Source organism: Chelon labrosus (assembly GCF_963514085.1).
Source record: "Chelon labrosus genome assembly, chromosome: 1".
In the NCBI taxonomy this organism is placed as follows: domain Eukaryota; kingdom Metazoa; phylum Chordata; class Actinopteri; order Mugiliformes; family Mugilidae; genus Chelon; species Chelon labrosus.
The window spans coordinates 1,530,587-1,555,256 of NC_140337.1; the positions used below are offsets into that span (position 1 = coordinate 1,530,587).

At 42.8% G+C, this 24,670-nt stretch overlaps 1 protein-coding gene across 1 annotated transcript in view; it reads right to left on the minus strand.

The window, feature by feature from the left end:
• Positions 1–22,754, minus strand: part of cyp26b1 (cytochrome P450, family 26, subfamily b, polypeptide 1) — a 29,783-nt gene extending 7,029 nt beyond the window's left edge. Inside the window, exons 1-2 of the mRNA XM_084546318.1 lie at positions 21,555–22,754; positions 5,120–5,344 (exon numbers count right to left, since the gene is read on the minus strand). Coding sequence (XP_084402444.1) covers positions 5,120–5,344; positions 21,555–21,758 — 429 coding nt within the window. The 5' untranslated portion in view covers positions 21,759–22,754. The remainder of the gene's footprint in view (positions 1–5,119; positions 5,345–21,554) is intronic.
• Positions 22,755–24,670: the final 1,916 nt, after the last annotated feature.

Consider the following 24,670-nt stretch of genomic DNA (forward strand, 5'->3'; position numbering starts at 1 on the left):
CTAATGCAAAGTTGTATCATGTGTAACATGCAACTTATAGAAGGAGGTATATATACTGACTGTAATGAATGCTTTTCCTGAGGTGGAAACAGAGGAAAACAACATTCAGTGCTTAATGTTTTAACTGCATTAAACTGTTTTGCAGTGTTGGTGCCTAACTTTAGCATTTCTATTCAGAGTTTTAGAAGAAGACATTGCACTTTTTATTTTGCTCAATTTAATATGATGCATTTCTCTAGTTTATTGTGAGTTTATAGCCTAATGTGACTCAACTCCACTCCACTTTTCAGAGGAAAACCATTCTCCACCACATTTACTCAACAGCTTTACTCTGCAGGTCCAACATCAGTTTAGATATAAAACGTATGATAAATAATGAAAATAAATGGCCTTTTCATAGATTAAACTACCGAGGCACATTAACTGAATTTAATACAGCATTTAGAGGTAATAATAGCATCTGTTTATTACAATATTTATAGAATATTACTCCCTTAAAGAGGATATTCTGCATGATGAGTGCTTTTTAAATGCAGGGCTTTTACTTTCTAATGTATTTAGAAAATTGTGATACTATACTTTTCTTTGTAATGTACTTATGTAATGTTTCTTCAAAGACAGAAGACCATGCCATGCTTCAACTAGAGTAATTACATCAAAAAGCCTAAACAACACTTTCTAAGACAGAAACTACTTTCAAATCCACCAACGCTCAACATCCATGAATCAAGTGTAGCTGTGACCTCTGACACAGACAAAACTCAAGAAAGACCAAAAGATTGTGGTCCCAGAGTGGTTTTCACCTCACTTATACTTGGCACTGCCCTCTACTGGTGGCAAGAGGAGATTGTGACTGACACAATCACACAGAGACATTGGGGGTGGTTGGAAGAGCAGCAGCATCTCCAGTACCTTGGAGGGAAGTGGGAGACTGTGTGAAGGATGGAGCATCCCACAGATTTCACACCTTCCCCTATTTAAGGTTAATCACTTGGTGCATGGAGTCCACATTCCTCCATATCACTTTGAGAAGAAGAATAGTATGAGAAGAATCTACCAGCTGAAGGTGTTGAGCTGAACTGCTAAACTGAGGCAGAGGTCAGTCTCTGTTTTTCCTGCCTCTTTTTTTTTTCTTCTCCTAAATATAGGGACATAGCGATGGTTCCAAAAGAAAGAATAACAAGGGGAAAGGAAAATGTGGAGGAAAAAAAAAAAGAGGAGGAGAGCAGTAGAATGAGGGGATCTGGGCCGAGGAATCAGTGAAAAGACCCAGTGAGAGGTATGTCAGAAAGGTGAAAATAAAGAATTGGCTGCCACTGTCAACATAGCGTGTGCTTTAATAATCTTTTCTTGGATTTAGTCAGTGTTGTTCCATTAAAGGACACTTTTCCACTGCGGGTCAGGTTGGGCTTTCTGACACCATGTCAGCATGTTTACTACCACTCTGTGTGGCTTAAAGGTTTGTAGAGTCACACAAGGAAGAGAAACGTTAGCTCATTAGCAGACCAAAAACTAAAGACTTGATTTAAATAGTGTTTCACCCTCTTGTCATTTGTACTATAGTGAAGGGTTCAAATCAACGAAACGTCAAGTGAAGCCTCCCAAACTGGTCATTATTTACACTCTAAAAGACAGCTGAATATTGTGGCCAGAGACACATATAAGTGTATACGTCTGATCCCCCTTCAAGCTTTGCCTTATAAACCACACTTTTGTCTTTTAGCTGAATGACTACCTCTATGTTTTGTTGCTGGGAAGAAGAGCGAATTAGTCAATTAAAATTCAGGAAACAATTAGAGACCAGCGTGCTTTGTGTGCTCATGTTGATCTCATACAGCTCAAAAACACCCAGTCGTTAAATCAGAAACAAGATATTTGCAAAAGCAGCAATGCTTATTTGAAACCCTGAACCACTTCAGGCTCTGCAGGTGCTTGATTATGTTTGTTTTTTTTACAACCACCGTGACAGATTCCGCCTGTTTGCAGCAGAACTACGCATGTTGGATGTTGTTGTTCAGTCGAGGTTGGTGTGTAAGCCGTGGCTGGCCCCGTTTGGCCCTGCTTGGCTTGTAGTGGAAAACCCATCTACTGTGGTTCTTTGAGGGAGATGGTTTCCTAGCTTAACACGGGGTTATATGGAAACTGGCTGGCTCTGTCAGTCCACCAAAGTCTAATGTGCTGTGTGAAGATTGTTTTTCCGTATGAAAACTGCAAGAAGTGCAGACACACACATATAGACACACACACACACACAGAGAAGGGCAGTTCTGGTCCAGTGGGTCAGACAGTGAGCCAGTTGCTGATTCCTTCTCTCTGTTGATGTTAATTCGCTTGTTGACTTAGCTTTATTATCCAATAAAAAGAAGGGAGGCCTGCCAACACACACACCTGCATAAGCCATGAAAATAGCCCAGCTGACCTCTTGCACTCCTCCTAATCTCTTTCACTGTCTTTTTCTTTCAACACTCTTCAGCTCATCATGTCAATCTGCAACCATGTGACCTGCTGAAGTGCCCTTGAGCAAGACTGTATGCCACATACCAATTGAATTTTCTAAGTATACAGTACATCGATGTAAGCACTGATCTTGACTTTCAAGTACCTTTTGCACCTGTCAGTCATTCAGTGTTGGCGTGATCTGAGGGGTTTTGCGTTGGTTGTTTGTCCACTAACAGGCCCAGATAGGTCGAAACAGAACATTTATCACACACAGGCTAATTTAACTGAATGAAAGTAACAAATTTGTGTCCCAGAAGCCAGACCAACTTTCCCACCGACACATTTTTGTGGTAGAATGTTGTTCAGGAGTCTCTCCGTTGGAAACTGATTATGCTCCAGCAAAGATCTGCTACGTCAATCAAATCGTTCGGAGCGGTCTTTATGTGGTGATGGACAGAAGAGTTACAGTGACATAGTGTTACACGTCATCTGAGGAACCGTGGAACTGAATTTGTTTTCAACCAAATGGCTGCCCTCGGAGAAGCAAACGGAGTAGAGTCCGTTATCATGTCCGACACGGAAGGTCCAAAAATCCAAATAACTTTAAAGGATGAATGTTTATTTGTCAAGAATGCCTTAACCGCATAATGTCACAGTTGTGGGACTATCCAGTTGCGTGCAGAGGGATTTTTTTTTTTTTGATTTTTTTTGTGTAGCTACTCCAGGCTAACAAATTTTAGCAACACAGCTTTTTGTTTCAAGGTAGATTTGAGAGCAAGTCAATTTTATGTTCACAGTCATCAACAACATAAATGGAATGTTTCAATATTTTCTGTCAATACTATGTATTTAAAAGTGTTTCATCAGCCCAATTTAACCTGCGAAATGTCAAAACAGACGCTGGACTGATTCTGACTTCTTGATAGATGGGCCTCGTAAATGTGGGATTTGAACCATGGCCAGAGACTCGTGGGAATCTGGAATGTTGCTCTCTGTCATTGTTACCGCAGGTTTCAACTCCAGCTTGTTTTTGTTTGTTTTTTTGTTTTGTTTTTTAGCTAAATGTCTCACTCTGTGCCTTGTTTGTAGCTCTTTGCAGTAGTTGGAAAAAGGTGTTAACCTCAGGAGAGCTAGATTCAGAAGTAAAATGAACCCCAAAACGCACATTGCTTGATTACTGACACGGGTCTCAAAACAAGAGGCTCTCCAGATTTCAGTTAAATGTTAGATTCCCATTAAGCTTCAGTGTGTTTTAGAGAAAAAACTTCAGGGATTAATCGTAGCTCTGGGAAAGTGCTTTTTTTTTTTTTTGGAAACAGGCAGGTGCAAACTATCCAATATGACACTTTTTTTGTTTTGTTTAGTTTAGTTTTGTTTGTTTTTTGTCTCCTTACAGAGGTAACTGACAGAATTGCGAAGGAACTTCAGCAGCCATGTTTCTCAGTAATGCGGAGCTTAAACCTATGACTGTAAGCAACTTTAATGACCTTGTATCCTTTTCCGCGTCTGGCTGAGTGTGTTGAGAGCAGGGCAATGTTCAGGTGTGTGTGTGTGTGTGCGCACATATGCTTTCGTGTACTGCCTTGTGTGTGTGTGTCGGGCCCCCACAGAAAGCCCCTCTTTGTGCTATGTCGGAGGCAGCCTTCCTAATCAGGGGTCATTACATGAGGTTAGTGCGGGGGTCTCCAGGGAGAGGAGAGGGGATCAGAGCTTAGATTATACCCAGCCGACCCCTCGCCGTCCCCGGGCACCGCAGCAACGAAATCTGACCGCACCTCCAAACCCCTCCACAAAAAAAAAAAGAAAACACTTGCCTTCCTATCCTTCTTTGTAAAAAAAAAAATGAGAGACGGATTTACAGGAAGACACCGCAGACTCTGCTTCTTGTTCTTCTTGTACTGATCCTTTGTGTGTGTTTATCTGCGTGCATGTGCATTAAATGTGTGTGAGACAGAGGAAGGTATGTGCCCTGGGGATAAAGGGGCAATGGGAGGGAGAGGTAAGTGGCTGATTACCTGAAATGGTCCTGGCACAGAAAAGAGAAAGTACGAGAGAGAGAGATAATAGGCAGAATCACAGAGAAAAGACAGAAATTAAGCAGAGAAGGTAAAAGGAAAACAGATAATGGAGGACAGTCTCCCCATGTAGATGAGTGGAGGAGAGGCTTGAGTGGTGAAGGGGATGTTCTCACGCTTCAGTAGCCAGAATGCTGCTGATAAGACGGAGCTGAAAGGATAGCTTTACACTGATATTCTCCTTTTGTTTGAGCGGGTCCTACCTTACCTATTGTGCGGCAGATGACCCCAGAGCATTTGACAAATGTGTTTGTGTTTCTGCGGCTTATCTAAGAGCATGAATATTGATAAGTGCGTTTGTACTGTACTGGAAAGTGGCATTGCCATGCTAGCTTTATGTACTGGGAGCCGCCATATTGCAGTGTGCCAACATATTCTTTGCAGATTGAGGCATTTGCTTAACAGATGTCAAAGATGATGCTGACGCATCATTGCAGCCCTAATTATTAATGGTTGTCGTAACTCCCATGTTGCCTTTTTACAAGAGTAAATATTTTAGGAACAGTGCAAAGTGAAGCACATGTCAAAAACTGAGTGTTCATCCTTACATGCCTTGACCTTGTGTATTTGTGTGCGTACATATACATCTGAGTGTGAGCCCTGACCTTCCTCCTCTTGCGGTGGATGTCTCCGATGCTGTTGGCCAGAGAATTTGGTCCCAGCAGGGTGGAAGTGCTCTGAGGCCAGTCCACCGTCACCAGCGTGTGCTCGCCCATCAGCACCTTGCGAACATTCTCAGCACCAGTCACCCGGATCAGAGGACGGCCGAGAAGATGGGTCTTGAAGACGTTGCCGTACTTCTGTCTCCGCGACGCATGGAAGCCTGATCCCTGGAGAAAGCGACAGAAAATGGGCATAAAGATCAGTCTGAGACCTCTAATGATTTAACAGAAAAATAAAAAGTCAGGACACTGAGAGAGAAGTCTACCAGTAACGCTTAACTTGCCGCAATTAGTTCCAGATCTCACTTTTCAGGCCATCAAACATCAACTAAAGTCATATCTATATTGTTTTCTGTTGTATACACTTCACAAAGGTTTTAATTTCTCTAAGAAGGTAGTGAAACTAAAAGTTGAACTGGGAGTGTTGTATAAGGTAACACTGTATAACAATACTGTTGAGAAAATTATTGCAGGAATTTTGCTGAAAGAACTTTCTTCAGATTGGGGGTTAGGATTAGGCCTGTTTCTTAGTCCCAAGTGCTTCAGTTTATTCTCATTATTTCTTTTTCTTTCTACCAGTCATTATCTTTATCATCCCTACTTTAACTCGTCTCATCACCTTTAGGATAGAACTATCTTTATCTCTAAAAGGTCTCTGTAAGTATTATTGTCTCTGGTTACAGATCCAAATAAACCGTTTTTTATTGAGTTCTCCACATGTTCTCATGGATCCCTGCTCTCAGAGAAAAAACAATTGTGTCCACTGTCGACACACATCTATGAAGCCTGTAAGCCATCAGGTTAATACAATAGAAACTGATTAAGTTGCATGATCTGAGGGTTTCTTAAAACATTTTCAGCCAAAGTACAGTGAATGAAATTTCTCAGCCAGGTGGTCCGGAAAAAAAAAAAAAAACTCATATAATTTATCCTTCAGTTCTTCAATTTTAATTATTCCCACTTCAAATATTCTGGTTAATTATTACAGAGATTTAATTTAATGTAATTTTTCACTGTGATGACCGTATGCATCTACTTTACGTATGTAGCTGCAGCTTGTGACCAGTTCAACCCCAGCCTGATTCTTTCCTCTCAGCTTGTTGCATTTGAATGATAGCATTACTTCACTATTACATATGAGTTACGCAACCAATGTTTAGCTCACTAAAGGCTTTCTGGATGCTGTTTTAAACACGCAGTATCTGTTAGAAAATCACGTGTTTGCATATCATCCATTTGGTTGAAGAAAAACGGGGAGGCTCGGTGGTGCAGTGGCTAGCACTGTCACCTCACAGCAAGAGCGCTCTGGGTTTGAACTTGAGGAGTTTGCATGTTGTCCCTGAGCTTGCGTTTGTTTTCTCCAGGTGCTCTGGCTTCCTCCAACATCCAAAGGCATGCTAGTTAGGTTAATTGGTGATTCAAAATTGGCCTTAGGTGTTCATGTGAGTGGTTATTTGTCTTTCTGTTCAGCTGGGACAGGGTCCAACTTCTAAAAGAAAGGAAGAGCAGGAAACCGCAGCAATGATAGTACAGCTACAGTTCTGAAGATACTAGTAATTGGCCAACATTTCCTGCTACAGAGGATAAATAAAACATTTTTTGCCCCTTTTTTCCTGGTGTTAACCAAAAGAAGTAGCCACATTTCAGGCCCCTGCCCCTTAGCTTGAGCAGCACGCCTGTCGGTAAACCCCCAGAGGACCAGAGCTGGAGTCAGTTAGCAGGCTGACCTGAGTTCAGCTTTGACGCTGACCTCTGAACGGTCCGGGTCATGGCAGAGCGAGAGGGAGCCGACCCCAGAACTGTAAATGGGCTGTTTGACTGAAAAGAATATATATCAGCCTGAGGCCTGCTTACTGTGTTACACACACATGCGTACAGCACATATACACTACATGGTGTCTAACGACACACACACAGATGTACACACGAACGCACCCTAGTACACACACACACATGCGCTCAGGACAACACACACTCCCAATTCATAAAATACACACACAAAAAAAAGAACATGCAAAGCAAACAAACATGCAGGGGCCCTACTGCAAATTGCCGTGACAACACTAACTGGTTTGACCCCAGTTTACTCGAGGGGAAAGAGATATGTATGACTGTGAGGCACACACACACAGACGCACACACACTGAGGAGTTATATACGTAAACATACACACCAAAGAAGCAGTACTAGGAGATGCTGTAAATCAGTTTAAGCCCCAATTTCTCTTGTTCATTTTATGCATTTCGGGTGTCAAATCAACACCAAGAGACACTGTAACGCTCACACGCTACAGGAAACCAGGGGTATGTTTGCTTCTAAGTGCAGCTATGTGCAGTATTTTTGTTTGTGTGCGGCGTTCAGCAGCTAATTTTAGCCAGGTAGTTTGTTTCCCCGTTGAGACACACCTCTCCCTGCGGCGGTGCTTTCTGCTTGCATGCTCTCAGCCTCGTCTCCTTGCAGCAATCCGGGTTTATCCGGTGTAATTTGTGACTCTAAAGCCTTGATACATTTGATAAAATACAAATTTAAAAAAAAAAAAAATGCCTCAGTTGCCAAGATCTGAGGAGCACTCAGCTCACTCTCACATTCTAGATGAAAGAACTGTGCTAAAACTTTCATGGAAAAAAAAAAATACTGTTCTTTCAGGTCTTAAAGGCGTACTCTGACAATTATTTTGCACTTTTAGAAAGTTGGGAGCCACAAGAGACAGAATAAAAGCTTAGAAGCAGCACAGGTGGACATATCCCTGCTTTTAGTCCCTACTAAGGCTCAAGCTGCAAAAACGCTGGACATTTGTTTGACCTTGCCTCTCTGTTCTGTGCAGTTAGAATGTCCTAGGACCAAATAGTTGGACTGCACCTCCAAGGATACGTTCGCTGTGTTTGCACCATTACTCCGATGTGATACTAACTCTGCTGAGTTCTAACTTGTTATTGCTCTTTGAATCGAACGATGGCTTAGTGTTCCAGCTTCTCATCTAGATAAGGCATGAGAAACCACGTTTAGTACGCTGTGTCCTGGATGTTTTCCGTGTTTAACCCAGTACTCCTTGGAATTACATCTATATTGAGACCAATCTGCACTTCAAAATGTGCGCTCTAGAACAATGTTCAGAGCTTGTAATTTGCAGAAAGCAAAGCTGCAGCTTTGAGACTTGGAGTCCCAGTCGCCTGACCATAACCACAGCCTTTCCTGCTGCAGTGTTCAGAGATGAACTTTACATTGTTACATTTTAAGGAACAATACCCGTGATTTTGAAGAATTCAGTGGCTGTACGAGTCGCTATTCCCTTTGGTTATAGTTTTCCTCAACCAGATCGTTGTTACTGTCCGTCTTCATACAATATCGGTTTTAGTTTTATTCATTGAACGACTGAATGTTTCAGAGAAACACTTTGCAGATTGTTTGCGCTTTTCTTTCTCAAATGGTGATGACACCTCTCAAACCAGTCCACAACCAGTGATCAACAGGAGATCCAAGAAAACATTATCTGCGCCTGTTTACTCCTATTTAGGGATCAACCACCCTTTTCTTTCACAAAGGTGAACGGTATTAATTATTAATATTATGAAACTAATCATTTTTCTTTGCTAAAAATAATCAAATGAAAAGTGTCTTTAGAATTTCTGTCAATGTTACTGTAAGCTCAAACATCACAATCAAGGTTTTGTTTAGCTTCATGTCCTCTCTATTAAATATGTAAATCTTTAAAACAAACTATAATTCTTATGGTTTTATATCAGCAGAGTAAAGCTCTTTCACCATTAGGCATTTATTAGACATTTTTTCAAGCTTTTAGAAAAGCTACAACCAGCGGACTCACTTTGAATCTCCTTTCAACAAACTCTAAATGTTTCCAGCCTTATGCCTCCCTTCCTATTGAAGTCAGATTTTTTCTGATTGTTTAATATGGTCTTCGATTCATCCCAAGCTCCTTTTTTACTTTGAGGTATCCAAGAAAGCCAAATTCTCACTGGCAGGTTAGGTCATGATGGTTTTTGCAGAATTCAGTCTCAATACGAGTCCCTTTCCTTTTGATCGTAGCTTTCTATTTATTGGTATGTCACGACTTACCAGAATGTCGTTCTTGATCTGTGATTCTTGATGAAAACATTTCACGTTTTTAGGTTTAATTCTACTGAATTGTCCAGACTTATCTCCCTTAAGAGGTGACGATGCCTCACAATCCACCGGTCAAACACAACCGGTGATCAACAGGAGATCCGAGAAAACAAATCTGTATTTGTGCCTACTTCCTTGTTTTTTCCCCTTCTTGCGACGCACTTAACATCTTAACGTTTCTCTGTATGAACTCGACCTAAATTGAGCACAGATGCCTCGGCCTCTATGCAGCTCTGTCAGTCGTTTCATGTTGCTTTGAAAACTCTTGATTGCCAGACTGCTTTTATAGATGAAAAATGCTGCTAATTACCATTTGCCCCGACACGCCCCACCTTCTGTCGCAGCGTTTGTAAATGCGCCTACGCGCCTTCAGATGTTAAGACCATTTCATGAGGTGTTGACATTATTTTATTTACACTGGGTTTTTCTATAAAACTGTTCAGGAGCTGCATTGTGATCTGGTTTGTGTCGTGCTTTTGCGGTTGTTGAAAGCTTCAGTGGGATGATAGTCGAACTGGTTCGCAGCAAACGTGGCAACATTTCTGCCATGAGACTTCCGCCTAGTTAGGAGTGTATTTTTAAAACACTGATCGTCCTTTAACCCCTCATTCCATCACCTTTGTGGATTTATTTTCCTCTCTGTTGATCAGTCTGGGTACAAACTGTTAACCAGAGCTGTTTTCACAGCTCCTGTACACTTCCTCTTTTTACTGTGGCACGCACACACACACACACACACACACACACCAGGTCGCCGGCTGGCCTCTAGAGCCCTCGGGGTGTGAGTGTGTGTGTTAGAGTGGGGTTGTTTTCCAAGCTACATTTTGCTGCCACATGGATGTAGAGTGGTTTAGTATGTCTGCCTGGCAGGCCTGCTGACACACACACACATACACACACACCGTCCAATTCAAAGGGAGTTCCTCAGGCAGCCAGACAAGGCTCCCTTTCACACTTTGAGATACAGCACCAGATTGGGCTGATTGTGTACTTTTCTGGTGTGTATTTGTGTGCAATATGTATGTATTTTTCAAACAACTTGTCTTTCCATTTCTCTCGCACATGTTGGCAGATACTGAAAGTTTTCATCTGTCGTATCCTCTGCAAGGGAACTGGAAGAAAATAGTGTGTAAAACCGAAGTGAGTGCCAGGGGTGTGGTTTGGATGACATTTAGTTTAAAAGGTGAGAAGTGTACACCCCGCTCTGTCTCCCAAATCTGGCAAAGCGCACACACAGAGAAAGCATGGAAAGTTGTGATGTAACGACGCCACACTTCACTCGAAGGAGAGCACATAACCAGGATTGCATTGCTCACACAGAGTCTCAGACATCGCCGCGGAGACGCAGGCGTCACAGCCTCGCTTTCCCTCCAAACTTCATCGAAGCGAAGGAGCCCTCGCTGCAAACACTAGCTCCTTTCTCGCGAAAAAAAATAAATAAAAAAGAGAGAAACCAAAATTGCTGCCACAACATTACGGCGGATTTTACCACCGCGGTCACAGGCAACAAACTCTGATGTGAGTGAAAAACCATAAAGAGGGTTTTCTTAATGATGGCGGACATAAAGTTGCCTGGTAACGAGGAGAAGTACAAGCTGGCTATGGAGGCACAAAACATGATGTGAAGCTTTTTTTCCCAGCTCTGTGCAGCCAGGAGCACGAGTTGTGAAAAGCACTTGAGTCTAAGAGTGGAGGATGCCATTGTATTATTAATACTACCATGATATTTAGTTTTTTTTTCAGAAACTACAAGTGGTACACTCTTTAGACATTGCTTCTAAACTTATCTGCAATTAACTTTACAGTTGTCTGCAAAGTGAATGTCTTCTCACACAATAATCACACAAATGTTGGGAAATGAACAAAAAAATAATTATCGCTGTATCAACAAGTGTCTTTGGGATATAAAATGGATTATTTTCTAAAAAAATACAATTTCAAAATAAAATAAAATCACAAGTGATGCATTTAAAACAAGCACATAGTGCCAGTGTATGCATCATGCAGCAGAAATTAAATGATGTCTAATTGCATTATTTACGCAAAATTCATAAATATATAGGACGGCGGGCTTCTGGTGTAGTGTTCAGTGCAACTTTAGTGTAGAGACTCTTCAAGTCTGAATGAGGCTCGTAAAGTTTCACAAATCAACAGTACAACTAATTTTAATGTGGCTTCCTCTACAAGTTAATGCCCTCTTTCTAAATAAATGAATCAGCTTCACCACTAAACGATGATTTAAAAAAAATGTAGATAATTTGCTGCAGCAGCAAAACATGAATAAAATGGCCTTGCAAATTCCACTACTCTCAGCGTTCACTTCAGTTTTAAATCTCCTTTTTCTACCAAATTATACGAGTTCCAACCAGTGCCGCCCTCCTTCCTCTTGTATTCAGCTTTCTTTCTTGACTTTTTTTTTAAGACGTCCTTTTGCAAACACTTTCCGTCTGTCTCGCCCAAAGCTCCCCCATTCACTTTGAGTTAAGAATAAAATCGGCGGCGGCAGCTTGAGATTAGCGACCATCAGACCGGACCTCGAGGTGTGGTTAGAAGAAGGTGAGAATCAAGGTTCTGTTGGGGTTAAAGGTTTTGTTCACAGCACTGAATGTAGTTCAATAACGATGTAAAGCAATCAATGTGTGCGTGTCCACAGTCTGGACAGGGTTGTTCTTTTAACCGTCACTTCTACAGAGTCCCAGAGATTTATTAAATATTTTACAAGAACCTCAATACAGGAGGGCGATTTTCCACAAACACACACACACACGTCGCCTCAAGATTTCTCACAAACGCCACCACAATCACAGAAAGTCTCATAAAATCTCCCCATTTCTCTTGTTCGCTCTCTTTTTCTGTGAACACACACTCCTCTGACGTACACACTGTCCCAGGGAAGCTAGCTAGCATGCCCGCCGTGCTAAAAATACCCCCGTCAGTTCTGTTGGGGTTGGCCTGGGGGCGAACCTGGGCCCGGGCTTATAAATGTCCTCTTTGTAGCGCAGTGGAAATGTCCAACAAATGACTCTTTTATTAGGGCAAGACAAAAAACACAGCTAATTATGTTTACTCAGATCAACCCACACACTCACACATTGTAACTGAGGGGGATAGTGTATGTGGGTGGGTGAGTGTGTGTGTGTGTGGGTGTGAGGGGGTGCATTTAGAGAAGTTATAAAATAGAAATATTGTTGGAATGTTTGTAGGTAGCTGAGAGGAGAGAGAATCAGATGCTGATGAAGAAACAGGAGGAGGAAATCCAGGAAAGTAAAAAAAGTGTCCTGCTCATACTTAACTGTTACTCTGTTCTGAAAAGGTAAAGGAAATGTTGATTTGAGAGCAAAAACGAAAGCAGTAGGTGACGCGGAGATAGAAACAGATTGAAATTACTCAAATAAAAGATTTTTTTTATTCTAGAGAGGCTGATTTTGATGAAAGTGTAACATAGCGTACGCAGAATTCATTCTATTTAGACGTCGTCCCATTAGGATAGGCATCTAAGTTCATGGTTGCACGGCAGCTTATGGAATTAAATGGTTTCTCTGAGTCCAAATTGCAGTATAAAAATGTAAAAGTAACTCGAAAGCTTCTTTTTTAATTCTCACACGGAATTAATTTACAGACATTTTAAAGGAAAGCCTCAATTTTCTTTTTCAAACGCCCACTTTTACCATAGTTTTGACTCAAGCCTTCCAAGATTTAGCACCTCTTCTTCGCAAGTTGACTGACAAATTTCCTCAGATGACTGACAGAAATAAAATTGTTATTTCTCTCTCGTTGTGGATGCCGAGGATTCATGAATGGCGGTATGTTGACTTTTAGCAGGCAGAAGACAAAGGCGTTCTTCGCCGGTTTGGTGCAATGTCCGCGAAGGAGCAGATGAGTCCAATTTAATCTTGAATAACGGGAAGTTCAATAAAAATACGATGTACATTTAAGAATCAAAGCTGAAGTAGAACTGGTAAGAAAAAGAAAACCAATTACAGAAACTAAACCTGTATCAGAAGAAAATCCAAAAGAGATGCCGAGGCCAATTTAAAAAAAGTCCAAAAATACAAAGATGGTGCCAAGATTTATGAAACAAAAATGAAATCTAAAATAAAGGTAAAAAAAATGAAAAGTGAGGAGACAGCAAGAACGGTGGTGGAAACCGAGAAAGAGAGGAAATGAGGTCAAAGGCTTTGAGGGAATTCCTTCTCTCTTTTGAGCAGTCAATCATTCAGCCGCTGCCAGAGATACCAAGGAAGCAGTGTGTGTGCTTTTTTATGTGCCTGTGTGTGCGATTGTGCGTTTGAATGGTGCAATAGCTCCTCGACTTGACAATGAACCCCCGTCCCTTTGCGGTCACGCCACCACATCAGAGGGACACAGGGAGGTGGAGAAATGAGAGAGCGGGCCTGAGAGGAAGGAAAGAAGGAGTAAGGAGGCTAAAGGGAGAAGAAGGGAAGAGAAGAACAAGGGGAGGAGGAGGAGGAGGAGGAGGAGGAGGAGGAGGAGGAGAGGTAAGGAACGGGTGGGGGAGAGAAAGGGGAAAGTGTGAACGAGCAAAGACGGAGAGGGAGAGGAGAGAAAGTGAGTGCAGAGCGTGGCAGGGGAGGCGGAGAGATGGGATGGGTGCTCGTCGAAAAAAAAAGACGGATTAGCAAAGAAGGGCTACGGATAGTTCAGCCAAAAAACAAGAAGAATAGAGAGAAAGATGGAGGGAGAGGGAGAGAGAGAGAGAGAGAGAGACAGTGTTGGCCCCTGACCCGGGGACATTATAGAAAGGGAGATTATGGTTGTTCAAAACTCTCTAAGCACTAACCCCAGGACCCCAGCTAATACCTTGACACACACACACACACACTACAAGCAAATCCAGACGCCAAACAATTTAAAACGACACAATTTTAAATCTACTTCTTGTCACATGCTGCATTTTTCTGCCTTGAAGTCAACAGTGACTTGATCCAGCAAATATCTAAATGTTATTTATCCGGGTTTTCACTCCTGGAAATAGCTTATTTCCCCTGTGACCAGGTGTTTGTTACCATTAATACACGCTCACTCGTTCAGATTGTGCTGCCTTGTAGATTCACTTTTTACTAAAAGTAGTCCAAGTACACCCTGGCTTCCTGTTTGAGCATGAAAACTGTCAGCTTATAAATGTATTTTCTTTTTTTTTTTCCCTAAAAAACCAATGAAGTCTGGTGCGGTCAGTTTGTTGGCAATAAGCTTTATCGTTTACACGCACAGAGTTTGTAAGCAGTAAAAAACTGTCGGTCACACACGCTCTTACACACACTCATTGAGAAAGAGAGATTAACATTGAACTCTATGCTCAGCCAAGGACAAGAGTGTTGAAGGAGGGAGCAGTGTGTTCTCGGGGTGAAGGAAGGGGCACTGGAGGCCACTGCCAGTGCCTCCTGCTAATCTGTACAAGAGGAAGAGGAAGAGGAGGAGAAGGAAGAGAAAGACGGCAATGGATGGATGGATGGATGGATGGATGATAGTTCTACGTAGTAAAAGTACGATTTACCTCTTCTTGCGGTCGCTGGGTTCTCTGCCGACAAAGCTACGTTCTGCTTGACCAAAATTTAGATCAGTGTTGTTGAATAGAGGAAGAACAGAAAATAAAGGAGCTTAAGAGGAGAAACGCTAGAAGAGATGGGAAAGAGGTAGCGAAATCGATGTGGAAAGAAGGGGCGCGAGATAAGGGGAAGGCTTTAGCTAAAAAGACTCCGCAAACTTGGGCCGAAATAAAGAAACGAGGACAAAAGAGATCCAAAATAAAAAGCTGGAAGAAAACGCTAAAAAGAAACGCAGACAGGTTAAAACACAGACGTTTCATTTTTTCCTCAATAATCAAAAATGGGGACAAACGCTGGATAAAGAAAACGACAAAGAGACGCTTGAAAACAGGTTAGCGGGTTGTGAGAAGAAGCGTCCTCGGAGGTTCAGGGGTCCTGCCTTGAATGTTAACACTTTTACACCACGCACACACACACACACAGACGAAGGGCTGCCCCGTGTGCCCGCTCAATGAACTATGTATCTCTCACCCAGCAAACGCGCACCTCCACTGCCAGTTCCCTGCCACACTCGAACGAAACAGAAAGAACGAGTCGGCATAGGTTTACGATTTTAAGATCACTTCTGTGCATGTGTGGTGCGTTGATTGCGTGCCTTGCGTGCATCATCAAACTCTATATGTGCGCCTGCTGCTTGTAATATGACTCTAGAGTCTTTCCATGTACTGTATGTGTGTGTGTTAGTGCGCGTGCCTCGGCACTGTGTAGCCACAGCTACGCAGCACACAGTGGGCTGGACCACAGTAATGGAACCTACTATAGATGAAGCCACCATTGCCTCACAATCCCCCCTCTGTCTGAGCTGGTTAAAGGCACAATCCGGCTAAAAACAAAGATCTCACATGCGCTGGAAACCAGAGGAGCTCTGAAGCGGTTGGCTGGATGGATTTTCTGCTCTATGATGATGGTTATGAGAGTCCTTAAGGGCTAAAAAGGGGGTATTATCTCTTTAAGGGGTAAAGGCAGAATCACTGAGCTCCCTGTCGTCATTATTTGAAGCTGTTATCGTGAAATAAATTCATGAGTAGTTTGATTTTCTGCATTTTGATATTCTCTAAGTCAGCATAAACTTCCCCACTCACAAATGTTTTTGTGGTGTAAAGGAAAGTTGGTCTGGAGTCTCTCCGTTGGGAACTGATTATGCTCCGGCACATATCTACCAGGCATATCAGATTCTTTTGGGCAGGGCTTTATGTCGTGACAGACACAAGAGTAACAGGGTGTGCAGAGGCATTCCTTTTTCTCTGTAACATCTGAAACACCCCCAATAATGAAATCCAAATGGTTTGTTAACAGACTTGTATTCTGGTAGGACTAGAGAGTAGCTACGCCGAGTAGCTGCGCCAGTCAAAATATGTGTCATGCCAAGAATTTCGGCATGTAAGATCTATAAAGAGGATTTTCTGGCTTAAGGAAAATAAAAGTACTTATTTTGAGGACATTGATCTTGTTCAGCTGACACTGTAAAAAATTAAAAATCATTTCTTTTTGGTTTGTTGTGCACATTGAGTAGACAAACCTTCTAATCTCAGGAATCAAACTCTTATTGAAATTCTACTTTGGATGACGTATATTACAGGACAGATACACAAAACTGACTGTTGAGTGATTTAAGAGCACAATCTAGTGATGAACACACCCTTACATCTGTATCTGTCAATGAGACAAAAAAAGTGCATTAGCTTGAGTTGTCGCCATATTTGGCAAAGTATAAAGGCCAGAAACAATTGCTGATAATATTTGCACTCTCTTCATAGAAATCTGTGTGTGTGTGTGTGTGTGTGTGTGTGTGTAGGAGGGGTATTTCTCTCTGGCTCATTCACAAACTGACACAAACAGGCTGTACAGTCTCTGTGCCATGTGTTCATTTCCTCCGATCTGACCCAGATTCAGTGCAGGCGGTGCATGCGTGTGTTTGTGTGAGTGTGTTTGTTAGCCTAAGTGAAACCGTACCCAGAACATCAGCTAGGTTTCCCTTGTTGGTTCAGCACCAGCCGGCATCGATTCCGTCAAACGAGCAACACCACGCTCTGTCAGCTCTGAGTGGTAGATCGGTGGATTAATTGAAGTATATCGCTACCCAGAAATCTGAGAACAGGGTCTACGTAACAGTATTTCATAAGTTTTTTAATTTACATCTTAAATAGCAAGTACATTTCTGTGTGTTTTGAACTTTGGCGACCCCAAGTGGCAGCAGTGTGTAATTGCTGTTTAAAAGTTGAGACTTGTGCAGGAAAGGTGTTGCATTCTTTAAGAGATTTACGTATGTGTATGTATAGTGAAGACATTTCAAATCCTGTGACTCTCCTTTGTATAAAAAAATTGTATTTAAATTTTAACATGCAATCAAACATGTCAATAACGTTACTTTACACGACATAATTAAAACTTAATTTAAGCGAAGCTGAAATAAATTTAATATTGAAATTATATATTTGTTTTTAAATTTCGCTAATTATTATCACAAAAACATTTGCATGTAATTGAATATATGAATCAGAATAATAATTTCAGTATTACTGAATAAAAATAGTTTGCAATCATTTTGCGATCAGAAAAAAAAAACATGTTTAAATTTCATATACCATTTGCAGTGTTTTTATTCGGGTGTGCACCTTTAATGAGAGCATGTGTCTGCAGATATAAACAGACTGTTTGCATGTTAACGTCGGTATATACAAAAACCTGCCGCATATTCTATGCATGTGTGTGCCTCTGCTCGGTAGCTCTCCTGCTTGGCACCCGCCCCTCAGAAAGCTCCGAGCTCCTAATGAGAGCAGACAGCTCTTTGGCAGAGTGACTATAAAACTATTTCTAAGTGCAGATCGTTTTAAAATGGGTCTGTCACAGAAATGTGTAGCCGCTGCATGGGTCGAGGTAAAAATATACTCTACACACACATTTGGACGCTGAGTATTTTATGTAGGTTAAAGGACAGCAGCTGAAAAAAAGAACGAAAGACGACGTGAACGAAGAGGAGGAAAATAAACTTGCATTGGTCGATTTGTATCCAAAGAAATTTGACGCATGGACCTCAGGACATATTCCTACAATTACCGCTCTCACAGGAATGTTTTCAACTACAAATAATCTCAAAAGAGCAGCACCAACCACCAGAGAGGCACAGTTACAGACCAAGTGGTGAAACATACAACGATCAGCCACAACATTAAAACCACTGACAGGAGAAGTAAATGACATTGACCATCTTGTGACAAGTCAATGTTCTGCTGGGAAACTTGTGGACATGGCATTTGTAAGGATGTTACTTTGAAATGTAACACCCACCTAGACCAGACCAGGCACCCCCTCCCCACAGCAATGACACTGCTAGATGGCAGCAGCCATCCCCAGCAGGATGCAGCCTGACACAGACACACACACAAAAACGCTTTAGGAACTCAAAAAACACGAAGAACAGCGCAAGGTGTTGAGCTGGCCTCCAAATTCCCTAGATCCCGAACTGATCAAGTGTCTGTGAGATGCACTGGAACAAGGCTGATCCACAGAGGCCCTTGACCTCAACCCATAGGACCCAAAGGCACCAACTAGCAACATTCTGTTCCCAGACACCACAGGACACCCTCAGAAGGCCCGTGTCTTCCCAGGCACTGAGTCACAACTGTTTTGGCGGCACAACACATGGTCATAATGTTATGCCTGATCGGTGTATGTGGAGCATACAGCAGCTAAAGTGCCAGGAGCTGGTAGAGACCTGGTATGAATATTCAACAGATGGAACAAGACTTTATAGGAATGTTGTTTAATGCTTGTAAAAAAATAAAAAATAAAATAATAATAAAAAATGTATCAGTGAATAAATAGTAGGGGTTTACGTACTGCACACATATTTAACTGAACAGTCAGATTCAGAGTTTCCAAGACAATCAAAATATTTTAGCGATTCCAAAATCTCCAATATGAAGGTTTCGTTGATCTGGCGCCCCCTCTGGTGGGACACAGACACGACAGCAACATATTTTTAGACAACTAAAAACACTTTAAGGCTCGAAGCCTAGATCTTTCGTGATACCTTCTCGACGTAAACATGGTGAGATACTAAAAGATGATTAATCTGGACAATCAGTGTTAAATACTAAAACAAACACGCTGTGTTAGCATTTCCAAAATTACAAATTTGAAAATTTCTGTGATCTGGCGCCCCCTTTGGTGACACAGACACAACAGTAACAGTTGTTTTTTAGTTTAAGACAACTTCGAACACTTTAATGTTGACATAAACATAGTTAATTACTAAAAACATAAATGATTAGTCTCAAAGTGTTCATGATTAAAAACAAATACGTTTACTTTGCGTTTCCATAACTTCTGGTCTGAACATTTTGTTGAGCTAGCTCCCCTTCTGGTGAGATTCAGACACAACAGCACAATACTGGCTTTTCAATTTTAGACGATTAAGAACACTTAAAGCTACCTTCCTATTTAGTATTTAAAACATGACATTTGATTTTGAAGTATTCAGGACAAAAATAAACACGCATTCAAACTGGAATGCTAGCTTGCACCTTTAAGAGTTTTTAGACAACTACAAACACTAAGGTCAGAGGTAAAGATGTTTTAAGCTAGCTGCTCAGCGTAAACATAATTCAGCTGAGGACCACTTCTATGATGGATCATGTAGCCTGCCGAATCTATCTGGAACCAACGTTAAACTTAAAAATGTTATGCTAGACTTGTGGAACACCTGTGTTTTCTGTGGCTGTACTTGACATCAAATTTTAGATTCCTTCACCAAATTCTCCCGACCAAGACCTCTCTGTGTTTGAAAACCCAACACCTGTCAGGTCATCTGAGTGTACATCAACCCCTGGTGAAATCAGAGGTCTTTCCCTGGACAGCCACAGAGTGAGCAGTCGAGCAGCAGGCAGCATCTGAGACACAAACCAGCGTCTGGGCCAGGAGGGCATCAGCTCTGCATCTATCTGCCTCACTTTCCCACAGTGCAGATGAGGATTAGGCAGCAGCCCAGCATCTCTGTCTCCTTGTCTTTGTCATGCCAACGCTTGAACAGTATTTATGAGGCATTTCACTGACTACATTAACCTACACCGCAGGATCGGGTCAAGCTCCCAGCCAGAGTTAAACACCAGAAGAAGTGGATGAGCAGCCTTCTGTAGAGTCTGCTCTACTTGTGGGGACGTTTGGTATAAGTACAGACACTCGCAGCCTTTTCTGTTTCTCTCTGTGACTGATATGCTCCCCTCCTCTCCATAAACTTGGCCGTGGTCCTCGGTTGCATTCCGGGAATGCGTCTCGCTCGGTGTCAGATGTAACCGTGAGGAGCACCGTGAGTTCAAGCCCCGCACGCGGCCAACGTGTCTGCGCTTGTCGCTTGCCTCCCACCCCCACCTCTCTCTCTCGCTCGCTCCCTCACTCTCTTCATCTGCGTATTAGCGGGACTCCCTCGCAGTGTGGTGGGGTCAAACTACAAACCACAGCTGAACTCTACCTTTTGCGCACATTTCACATTCTTTTACGCAAAATAATGCAGATCATATATAAAATCTGACCCAAATAACCATCGTATATGCGCCATAAACGTTTAGCTACTCACGTTTTGAAGCAACAGTGATGCACATTACCAACAAACGGCCTATATTTATCTCAAAACTCCTCTGGGTGTAGTAAAGGCTCATCCAAGTTCCATCTTGCCTGCAGCTTCACGCAGCCGGCCAATCAGCTGGTTAGCAGAAAGGCTTCAGTGTGTTGGATGATTTCTAGAACATGCAGCCTGCTGGGAAACTTCAGATGCAGCCCAAGGTCAGGAAACTGGATCCAAAAAAACCCACACGATAATAATTCTCGAGACAACCCCTCTAAAAAACGATCCCCAAACCCTTTCCAGGCTCTCTCTTTTTTCTTTTTCTTTTTTCTTTCTTTTTTTTTTTTTTTTTAGTTTTCACATAAAAAAAAAAAAATGAATTTGAAGGTTTAAAGGAACAGTCACCAATTGCCACCATATCAGATGCGATCGATCGACTATCACCCTGACGGCAGCTGGGGAACGTCGCGCCGTGGCTGGCTGACGCGACGCGCTCATGTCTGAGATAATAATGACAGGGGGAAGAAAAATGATCTGATCGCCCAGTGGAGCCACTGGAAGAGAGTGGGAGAGATACCGCGGGGATGGAAATTCAATCAGTTCAAACATGAAGGCTATGATGGTCTGCACCGTCCACGTTTACGCGCGGACTGGGGTCCTATGTGTGAATCACAGGCGCACAGGAGGTGGATAAATCGGCTCAAACCTAACTACAGATACTTATTTCTGCGAAACAATGTAATAAATTGTATTAGTTCGCAACGCATCATGGGTTGAAAGATTGAGAGTTTTAGTTAAATGATACAAATTAGTGTTTTGAGTGAGTTTGCCTGAGAAAAGTGAGATATTTGAGGTTAAAAAAAAGTTTTCAAGGCAAGACTAACTCAAACCCCGCAACGGGGTGAAGTTTTAACTGGTGATGAATGAACTCAAAAACAACAATTAAAAGGAATGAATGGCGCAAAGATACATTGAGAAATTGATAAGACTGATTTCATTACACACGGATAAAGTCCTAATCTGTCCACACGCAGACACCGAGACCCGCGCTGACCCAGACTACGAGTCTCGCTGCACCATACCCCCTCCTCCTCTCCCTCCCTCCCCGCTCCGAGTGCGCGCTTACCTGCAGGAGCCAGTGGCAGGTCTCGCCGATGAAGGGGAAGCCCATGGATCCTTTGGGCATGGGCAGCTTGCAGTTTTTATCCCGCGTCGCGGTCCATCTGAGCTGCCACAGCTGCTGGGAGACGGCGAGGAGCAGGGCCATTGACACCAGGCAGGCGGCCAAAGTGGCCAGAGCGGAGACGATGTCGAAACTGTCGAATAGCATGGTGATGGAGAGCGCGGCGGTCTCCCAGGAACGCAGGATAACTTTCAAAAACTTGTGAAACTGTATATTTGTCTCAAAAAAGTGTGTAGATATTTAACCAAGATATAGTATGATAGTTGGAGTTCAGGGTTTTTTTGCGTAAAAAGCGCAGCGCTCCTTTACGCACCTCAACGCGCTCTGGAAGTGTCAAGAAGCGGCTGTGCTCTGAGAATGAATGAACTGTGTTGAGAGCGGGGTTTTCCTTTCAGACAGTGTCTTTCTCTTTCTTAAAACTGTCACAAAGTGGCGTGTCTGTGCCTCAAAAGTGCAAGTTAGTGTCGGCTGAGTGAAATAGATGCTACAGGTGAGCTCTGCTGCCACACTCCCCGTATCTTCAGTATCAGCTTCAGTAAATCATCAAAACTCACTCTGTTTTAATGATTTAAACATTTAGGACAGGAATAACAGCTGGCTGGGGATTGTCCTGGTGTTTGAAATTTCATTTTTAGTCTCGTTTGTGGGTCACTGACTTAAAATGAAGTTTAAAAAAAAAAAACAAAGTCAGAAACTTTAAGGCAAGCAAAAATCACAAGGTGGCACGTTTATGTCAAACGCTGGGACACGCTGGAAAAGAGTGAAGCCGAGCCCTGGAACTAACAAGGGCTTTACTTTTTAAAACTTCTGGATGGAAATATTTGGTTTAGGGGGAAAAAATGAACCAAAAACTCTTCCAGGAATCGCGTCTCTGTCAACTACCAAAAAAAAAAAGAAAAAAAAAGAAAATTAGAAAACCTCTTTAAAAATGTTCTAATCTCTCTGGAGCAAACACGAGGAAAATAAAGACTTTTAAGATCCGTGTTGGAATGAATAGGTGCGCAGGAGATGCTCTGGAGCCACCGTCCTCTTTCTCCTTCTCTTACTTTCTGTCGTCCACTCTCTGTATACCTTTCTGTTTCTGAGCGCTCCCTCTCTCTCTCTCTCTCTCTCTCTCTCTCTCTCTCTGGCTGCCTATACAAGTCGCCCTCAGTGCGTGTGTGTGTGTGTGCGTAAAGAGTGTGTGTGCGTGAAGCCAGAGGCACCAATGAGTGTTTATATAGTGCAGAGGCAACTGGAAGGCGAATAGGCGGCCAAGGGCTCCCGTCGCCCCCCTCCAGCCCCACCCCACCTCACTCCATCGTCGGCTACAGAGGCAGAGAGTCTCCCCTCCCCTCTTCAGTTCTCCTCCTCCTCCTCCTCTTCCTCTCTCTCTCCCCCCCCCCCCCCCCCCCCCCCCCCCCCTCCCCTCTGCTCCACCTCTTTCAGCTCCTGGTGAAACCCCCCTTCCCGTCCTCCTCCCCTTCCCCTCCCTCTCGCTCCTCCAAGAAGGAGGGGTGCTGTAAAGCAAGCGGCGAGTCAGGAGCGTGCTGGACCTGGCAGAGAGCCAGAGAGAGAGAAACAGAGGGAGAGGGAGAGAGGAACGGAGCTCGCAGTTACTTTTATGGCTTCTGTCTCCGTGCGGGACGTGCGCACTCTTGAACTAGTCACCTGCAGACGTCTGCGCGCGCACCAGAATTGATGTAACCTCATTTTTCGCGACTACTCTGAGGATGCACTCCAAATCAATCACAGATTCCATCGCAGTTTTCCAAAAAAAAGTATGTTATTGCAGTAAAATCATCGCCCTGGTTCACTTCGAACTGCGCCTTTACGCACGGAGTTTGGTCCGTTTTGGCTGGCTCCTGCAGACCACTGTCATCGTGTTTTATGCCACGCACGTTCCCGCTGCATCAAGGGACCTTTGACAGAAACTTTCATCGTAGACGGCTCAAATCTGCACCCATAGAGTGGTTTGACGGTATAAACTGATGCATAACTCTTCAACGGGTAACCCGTTCACAGATTATCACGTTAGTCACCATGCACACTGGAGCAGTTAGTGGTCTTGCTCGTGAGCACTTCAACGGAGTGACAAATAAGTCTTTCTTTCTTTAATGTGTTTCCTTTCAGTAGAGAGAGAGCAGAGCGAGTTCTGCACATTCTTTTCTTTCTTTCTTTTTTCCTCCAATTGCTTTCTCCTCTTCTCACATTAAAACTCTCAGTCATTTATTCTTAGAAATCCGTGTCAGTGACGTCTCATCAGCCAGTCCAGATCATCGCACCCTCCTCTGTTATTTAATATAAATATAAATTATTCAAATTCTCATGACCAATGACTCAAGTGTCCAGTAACTCGAAGGTCACGGAGTCGACTTCGTGTCCCGACCTCGGCCATGTGTCCCTCCTGTCCTTCTTTTCTCCTTCTTCTTCCTCAGAAAACAGATCAATGAGACTCAGGCTGCTTCAACAGCTCCGTTCCAAAGAAAACGACTGGCTTCAATTAGGTCCGCTGACTGTGATCAGGGATATTACCGGTCCTTGTGTAACACTCCGAAACCCTGACTCACTCTGCGGAACATCCACATGCAAAAGGTCATTCACGCAGTCACAAGCGGTTTGAGTGTTAAATCATTTCTTGTAACTTGTTTTTTGATTTATATTTAAAGACATCTGCTATTTTTGGTCTCTCGTTCTTACTACCATCATTTACTCCCCCATGTCTGTCCTTTTCTTTTGACTTAATATACAGGTTTTTGCATTCTTTTTGCATTCTTTCTATATAACTTTTTGTCACTTTGTCACACTTCCCCATCCTAACTTTCCTTAAACCTCAAGTCTCCTCTTCAACCCTTTCCTCATTTGTGTCCATCTTTACACCCATTGTTCCCTCATCTCGCACTAAATAGTCTCAGAGGGATTCCTTCATTTTCTTTTCTTTCACTAGGTTCTTCTCATCCCTTCTTTCTCTTTCCTTCTTTCCCTTTCTTAAGCTCATTCTCAGAAAGCGGCTCGACGCTGCCGCCTAGCGGCGGACAGCCACGTGGCAGCCGGCTTGGAAGAGAGGAAGAAAGAGGGAG